The following is a 7387-nucleotide window of genomic DNA, read 5'->3' as shown; positions in this document are numbered from 1 at the left end:
ACTGAGCTATAGAGATGATATATTAGATATAATGTATTAGAACTGTATAGAGTCAAAGCCTTATGGATACGTGAACTTGGGATTACAACATTTCAAACTTGTCGCTGAGCTTAAATAGTCAAAAGTCAAAGTTTAAAAAAAGATTAATTGTTAATATTTAGAGTGAATCCTTTGAAAAACCTCATTAATAAACCTCGATACTGAAGATGTAGAGGTGGCCGAGGCTCAGGAACGAGGTAGGTAGACTAAAATTAAGAATATTGGTCAACGTCAAATTGTGCCTCATGCATTCATTATTATAGGTAAGATAAAGAGCTACATGAATATGTATCTGAATGCATGAATATTCTTTGTTTTGCTGAAAACCTTCTGAGTGGTTAGTAAGACTAGAAAGTGCATACACGTTCACCGGCCACTTTATTGGGTTTACCTGCTCTTTAACGCAAACATCTAATCAGCCAATCACATGGCAGCAATTTGATGCATTTCGGTGTGCATACGGGATCATGAAGCTCAGACTGAGCAACAGAATGGGGAAGTGAGCTGATTTTAAGTGGCGGACCAGTCTGTCTGGCACCAGTGCAGAACAACTGTTGATCTGCTGGGATTTTCCCACAAAAACACCAAGAGTACCGAGTAAGGGAGCTCCAGTTCTCTGAGCCAAAATCCCTTGTTGATGTCAGAAGTCAGAGAAGAATCAGTACATTGTTTGGAGCTGATAGGAAGGCAACAGTACTTGAGCCCTTTGTACCAACTGATCATCGTTTAAACAACCACAAGGAAGGTGGAGCTAATGAAGTGACCAATCAGTGTAAATGGTCGTCTCTTTCTCTCAGTTTGGATAGGGCAACATTTTCAGTCAACCATCTGCACTTTTTACATTCAGGCAGGGCTTTTTGCTTGATTAGCACAAGAAGTACCTGCAAGACCAAGAACTCACCTGCAATTTTTCAAGATTTTAGTAAAAGCTGAAGCTAAAGAATTTTGTACATTTTGAGTGGAAAAAGGAGGCTAATCCAAACAGATTCTCTGTTTGTGTGTGCACTACTGAAGAGTAGGTGCAGCTACTTTGGCCCCATCTAGTGATCGAAGAGTGAATCACACCAAAGAGCTACCCGCCCCCCCCCCAACAAGAATCAAGCAGCTCATTGTGCTGTATATCCAATCATCCTGCTTTTAATACAAAGTCGAGATACAATATCTACATCTATGGTTCGAAAGGAAAGAACAGGTACATAAGTGAGGGGTATGGCATCACCAGAGCTTTCCCTCAACACATTTCATATAATGTTTCGCGTGTGCCTTTTATATTTCTCTTGACACAATAATCATTAGAAATCGAAGGAATAACATATTTCATATATGTCAAACATTGTCAAGACTTATGGACCACACATAGAGTTCATATGAGAATAATTTCAGGTTCAAACAATAACTTTTCAGGGTGTGTAAAGTGTGTAGCTAGGCAATTCTTATCCATTCTCTGTCAAAAATACACTTGCTACCATGTGCTTTCAAGCAAACTAAACACCAACAGCTTGCCAGGAGGTCTTCACCGATCTGCCCTGTAGTCTGCTCTATATATCTAATTTCTCTGATGCCCTTACACCTATCACGGTGGGGTGAAACGTACCTCCAGCTATGGAGGTTGAACGAGGGAGAGCATCGAAGGGCATCTCTGTAAACTGAAGCTAGTCCTGCCTCTATTGTACGTACATCTCTAGCTGACTAGTTGGACATCAGTAATCAGTATCAAATAGCACCCTACACTGAGGGCATACGTTATAACAATAAAGCAATTTTCTTTAAAAAAAAAAGGAGAAAAAAAAGCACCAAAATGGACGGTTAAAGACAAAATAAAAAAAGTGACAATATCATACTTTAACAATGGTTCGCCAAAGAAGCAAATAAACATCGTCTTATTGGTTAGAACTGCTAGAAATCCCAAATAAATAAAAACAAACTTAAAAAATAACAAAACAGTCATAATAAATATCCTTTAAAAAAATCATACGAAATAAATATGACAAAGTGAACAATAACAATAAGGCTTTTTTCTTTTTTTTTTCTTTTTTCGCGACAATAAGTACTACATCACATCCAATCCCACGTTATATTTTGTGCTCAGACGTTATGCAACTGTACTGTATAGGACTCCAATGATAGACTGTATGTACACAATCGGTGATTTCGGTCGAGATGTCTGCTATATTGGAACATCGCTGTGCTGTTTAATCACCACGTGGGACCAATCATGACTACATTTCAAATTCAGAAAAAGATAAACAACCATATCGAGGAGTTGTGCAGTCATACTTAATTGGAAGGGGAGGGCGGGGATCTATCAGTCGGTAAAGCTGAGCATGTTCTGTACAACAAGGGTTTAAGGAAAAGAGAAACTTTTAATAGGGTTAACAGGAGGATGGGATAGAGGCAGAGGACTGTTGAAAGTGAGCGGTTCACTACTAGCTTTGCATGTAATTTGAATTTTTTCCTGTAATCGTTCACTGACGGTAGCCTTAGCGAGGAAAAGCAATTAACACAAGGGTTCAACTGCAGAAGCGGCAAAATTCAAGTAGGAGAACTTCAGTGGAGGAAGATGATCGGGACAAAACCAACCAAACAAAAAATTTTCATCCTCGAGTGAAGACAATGCACGGCAATAAAAGCTTTAACACGGTTTGCGCGAGCATGAAGCAGCATGTGAAGGACGCAAGAAAAAAATAAAGTCAACGTAAGGCAAAGACATACAGTGAAAACAGAAAAATCTACAGAAAGATGGCTCTCTGAACTCAAGAGAGAGAAAGACACTGACTGGAGCTCAGTTCTTTCTTTCATTAAGCCTCTCTTCAGTAAGCCACTGCTGAACTGAACCGATAGGACTGACATCAAGAGGAGCCGAGCTGGAAGATGAACAAGGACTACAGCAAATAGCGAGCAAGCTTTGTTGAGTGAAGAAAGCAGTAGGTTTTAATCGCTGTTCCGAGGTCAGCTGTTTGGGGCTGCCAACTCATCCTTGTTATTGTGTTGTGTTTTTTTTTAAGGAGCGGTCTCTAGTCTGATTATGTTATGCTGGATGAAAGAAGGAGTCACCTCTCCTTTTAGGCCACAGTTTATGTTCACGCTGCATGGTTTCTCTTGGCACTGTGCATCAGGTAAATGATCATCCACATGCTTCTCCAACAGTCCTCGGGGTGGTGAGTCCATACTGAAGGCTTCTGCTGAGCCACGACCTAGTCAAACTACAGGCAGGACTACTGATGGTAGCAGTAGACACCTTAGAAATAGACTCACAGACACATAGAAACGTTCACCTTTGCACTTTGTAACCCCTTTAGTACATCAAACCAATAGATACAAAGTTGAGGATAAAAAGCCCATTTAGGGTGCAGCAAATATCCAGGCTCTTGTGTTTTTTTTGTTTAGTTTTTTTTAAATCTTTTTTTGTTTGTTTGTTTGTTTTATACACATAGAGTATCATAATTCCTGTTCAGAAGCCATTTGTATTTCACTGGTTCATATTGGAGATAGCTGACCACAACACACATGTATTATACGTCCTTCACACTGGAACACTGAGGTAAGTATATGGATTACACATGGATAGTCTCCACACCCAGCAGCTCCTCAGGGAAACTCCTGCTGAGACGCTGTTAGACAGAGATTTTCTTGTTGCTGTTTTTGTTGCTTTTTGTCCTCGTTGGTGCAGAATTTGAATCTCGCTCCCGGAAAAGGTTCAATGTTCACGTTTATCTCACACCGTCTTTCTGTTGGCTCACTCGGTTGGTTTTGTTTGTGGACCTCAAAGCAGAAAGATGGATGGATGGTTGTCTGTTCTCTTACGTTGCATAGTGGTCAAAGCTACCCAGGTACTCGAGAGCAGCCTGGTAGCAGAACTGGTACTCGTCCTGTGTGAAAAACACAAGTACAAATAAGGGAAAAATATATTTCCCATAAACAGAGTGTCATATATTTGGAAGAAATGCAGTTCCAAACCAAGCCTGTGGCTTTACAACAAGCTGCTAGTAACAAAGTGCTTACAGATACTTTAAAACTGGCTCTTAGCTAAGGTTTCTGCTATGTATAGACACAACAGTGGCTCCTCCCTTGAGGTATATGCTTTTTTTCATTCATGTTTCTCAAATGATTCATAGGTCAGTGTTGAGTGGCTTAGGAACAAATGAAAAACACTGCTCAGTTCAGGTAAAAAGACTGGCCTGAAAATGAGTGAAAAAGCAGCAAATGTCCAAAGAAAATCTTTAAAAGATCAGCAGAAAGCCAGGAGAACTGTTGCTCATAGAGAAATCAGGTGGTTCAAGACCTTTGCACAATGCTGTATACTTATGAATATGCATTTAGCACTCGAGCACACTTAGAAATATATTTTCATTAATTCCTTACAATTAACATGAAAAAGTCAGATTTTTACTAGAGATTAACCGATCTGATATTACGTATCGGCATCGGTCCGATACTGACCTAAATTACTGGATCGGATATCAGAGAGAAATAAAAACATGTAATCCGATCCATTAAATATCAAAAAAGCACCTCACAAAACACTCGGCTCATAACCGTAGCATGTCGGAGCAGTATGCGTCAGGTGATAGAGCGGTTGTGGCGCGAGACCTGTCGACGGTCTGGTTGAGCATTTGGAGCCTCATCTCATCTCCGAGAGAAGTAAAGCAAGTGTGTAAGTTCATCTCTGAATGTTTGTAAAGCATTCCAGCGTTAAGCTTAACCACCGATATATGGAGCGACTGCCTCTCTCTCCCTCCCTCTCCTGTTGCTACTTCAATCCTGAAACTGATCAATGATCAGCTGATCGGCTTTTCTCACTTGTTTTTGGCCCACTTTGTGCCAGAAAGAGGAAACCAGCGGCTGAACAACAGCAGCACGTTTAAGCTTGATAATCTGTTGTTAGAATGTATTTAATATTACTTTCTACACCGGGATCCTTTTCTACGCAGCTGACGGCTGGTAACTGTGCAGGGGCCCCCCTGGCAAAGTTTAGCCAGGGGCATGAACAGGGAAAAGGGGGCACAAAGACATACTTTTCTTTCTTATTCTCATTTAAAATGTCTAGCTTTTAATAAATAATTATCTGAATCTTACACCCAAAGTTTTAATCTGATGTGAAATATATAGAAGTCCATTACTGTATATAGTAACTATTAAGTCTAATATACCCTAGTAAGCTAGTACTTTTTCCTTTGGGAAGGTACCATCTGTGCAGTCTGCAATTCTGTAGAAGAAAGATGTTGAATCTATTTAATTATTCTTGAAAAATAATTTATTTCTGTGCATTTTTTTTCACACTGCATCAAATTAAAGTTGATTACGTCGATTAAGCATCATGAGGTGGAGAGTGGAGAGTTCCCTTTTTCTTTTTCTTTTTTTTTTGCTGGGAGTTTTAGAACCCTATTAGTTAGGTTGCTTACTCTTTAAAATACCAGAATAGGGAGGATGGAGCAGGTTTAAGTTCATTAGATTGATCAGTTTTGCTGAACTATGATATATTTTGGTTGCAGTGTATTTTTTGCATACAGGTATAACAGAATAGCTTCAGTCTCTTGTTTTTTAAAACTTGAGTATGAACTTATACAAAATGCAGCAAGATATTTAAAAAAAACAGTTTTATTGATTAAAAAATACACTATATCGGATTCATATCATATCGGCAGATATCCAAATTTATGATATCGGTATCGGACATAAAAAAGTGGTATCGTGCCATCTCTAATTTTTACATGTAGTAAAACAGTGCACTAGTGCATAGTGTAAAGCACAGCACTTTATCAAATATGCGTTCACATGTTTATGCAAATAAAACTATGAATTAAACCATGTGCATACCTTGCTTCTGTATACAGAATATAACATGACACTGTTACAAAGTGCTCCACCAGCTTGTGTGTGTTGCTGTTACATTTTACAATGAAAAATTCACACTCTGGAGGCTATTTCCTCCTTTCAGTGTCCTACTTATGCTAATGAAAATGTATATTGATGTGGGTGGGACTGCTCATCAATAGCTAGCGCTGCCTAAATGACATTAAGGCTTTGCCTGTGTTATTGTAGCATGGATTAAAAATATGCGGTACAGTTCAGCATGCCAAGCTGCGAAGCACTTTAGCTTCTTGGGCAGATAATGAATATAATTCTAAACTCTTATGCTAGTGACATTTCTGTTCTTTTCCCAGATCTGACTGCAAATACATACACAACCAGTGGAATTATGATCTCGTTTATGTGGTTAACATTTCCATCTCTGATACTTTGGGTGAATTTTAAACGCTTGGTGATAATATGAATCTAATGGTTTCTTAATCCACATTATTCTTTACAAAAAGACTTTAATAGAGAGATTTTCCTTTAATCACCAAATAGTTAAAATAAACAATACGCTAAATGTCAAATACCACCATTCTCATTAATGCAGCGCTCTACTTCACTGTCTCTGCCCTGGTTAATGAGTGTGTGTTTACCTCAGTCTGCACCATGGCTGGTCTCTGTGTCCGCAGCATTTTGACAGTTTGGAAGATGTCTACCGCCCCTTCGTAACGCATCCGCTCCAAGACAATGCTCAGAGTGATAAAGACACCTGTCCGCCCCACGCCGGCACTGCAGCCACAAAGGAAAACAATTTTACTGGAGTATGTAGTGTGTCAGATCAACAGTGTGCTGGATTCTCACGCACACTACTGTTATTACAAAGGCGAGAGTCACATTAAACTGTGATTTAATTACCAATGACGAGTTGTCTAATATAAAGCCCGGTGCTTACCTGCAGTGAACGCAGATTGGTCCATCCTGGCCAAACTGCTCCTTGGTTTTGTGCACTTGGCCAATGAAATCGATGAAGCCCTCCCCAGATTTGGGCACACCTTGCTCTGGCCAATCAGTGAACTGGAACTGACGCACTGTTCGTGACTGGCCGTCCTGGGGGAGCGAAGAATCAGTTAAAACAATAACCTGCACACTATATGGATGTGAACATCTATCTGATGTCTTTCTCACATATTCAGACGCTTGTCCTTGAATGTGCAGTTGGTCTTCATGCAAGGTGATTATTTCGAAATGATTATTTACAAAGCTTCCTCTCGCTGTATTGACTGAGGAGTGAGACTGCCAGGCAATATCCTCTCTTCCTTCTAATGATTACTGTTATCTGATCCTGGATCAGTGGTTGTGGTTAACTTAAAGCTGTAACGTCAGTGCGTCTGCTATTGTCAGCCTCTCAGAAGGCAATTACATCTTTTCTCTTCTGCTCAGCCTTTCTGACTCCCCTTTAATGGAGATCAATAGAGCATCTGTCAATGTGGCGTCGGGGCAGGACAGGCTTAACTGGATTTATGTATGACTGACACGTGTGTGTGTGTGTGTG

At 39.8% G+C, this 7387-nt stretch overlaps 1 protein-coding gene across 7 annotated transcripts in view; it reads right to left on the bottom strand.

Moving 5' to 3' along the window:
- Nucleotides 1-2027: 2027 nt before the first annotated feature.
- The window catches only part of ptprsb (protein tyrosine phosphatase receptor type Sb), a 68555-nt gene continuing 63195 nt past the window's right edge, over nucleotides 2028-7387 (bottom strand). For all 7 annotated transcript variants that reach the window (XM_005721128.1, XM_005721129.1, XM_005721130.1 and 4 more), the window contains 3 exons: nucleotides 6788-6942; nucleotides 6489-6624; nucleotides 2028-3908 (listed from right to left, as the gene is read on the bottom strand). In XM_005721128.1, the coding sequence (XP_005721185.1) occupies nucleotides 3840-3908; nucleotides 6489-6624; nucleotides 6788-6942 (360 nt within the window). In that variant the 3' untranslated portion in view covers nucleotides 2028-3839. The remainder of the gene's footprint in view (nucleotides 3909-6488; nucleotides 6625-6787; nucleotides 6943-7387) is intronic.

Source organism: Pundamilia nyererei, unplaced genomic scaffold, assembly GCF_000239375.1.
Source record: "Pundamilia nyererei isolate P.nyererei 1_Seehausen unplaced genomic scaffold, PunNye1.0 scaffold00004, whole genome shotgun sequence".
NCBI lineage: Eukaryota > Metazoa > Chordata > Actinopteri > Cichliformes > Cichlidae > Pundamilia > Pundamilia nyererei.
The sequence above is the reverse complement of the archived record's forward strand: the minus strand, read 5'-3'. Positions and strand labels throughout refer to the sequence as shown.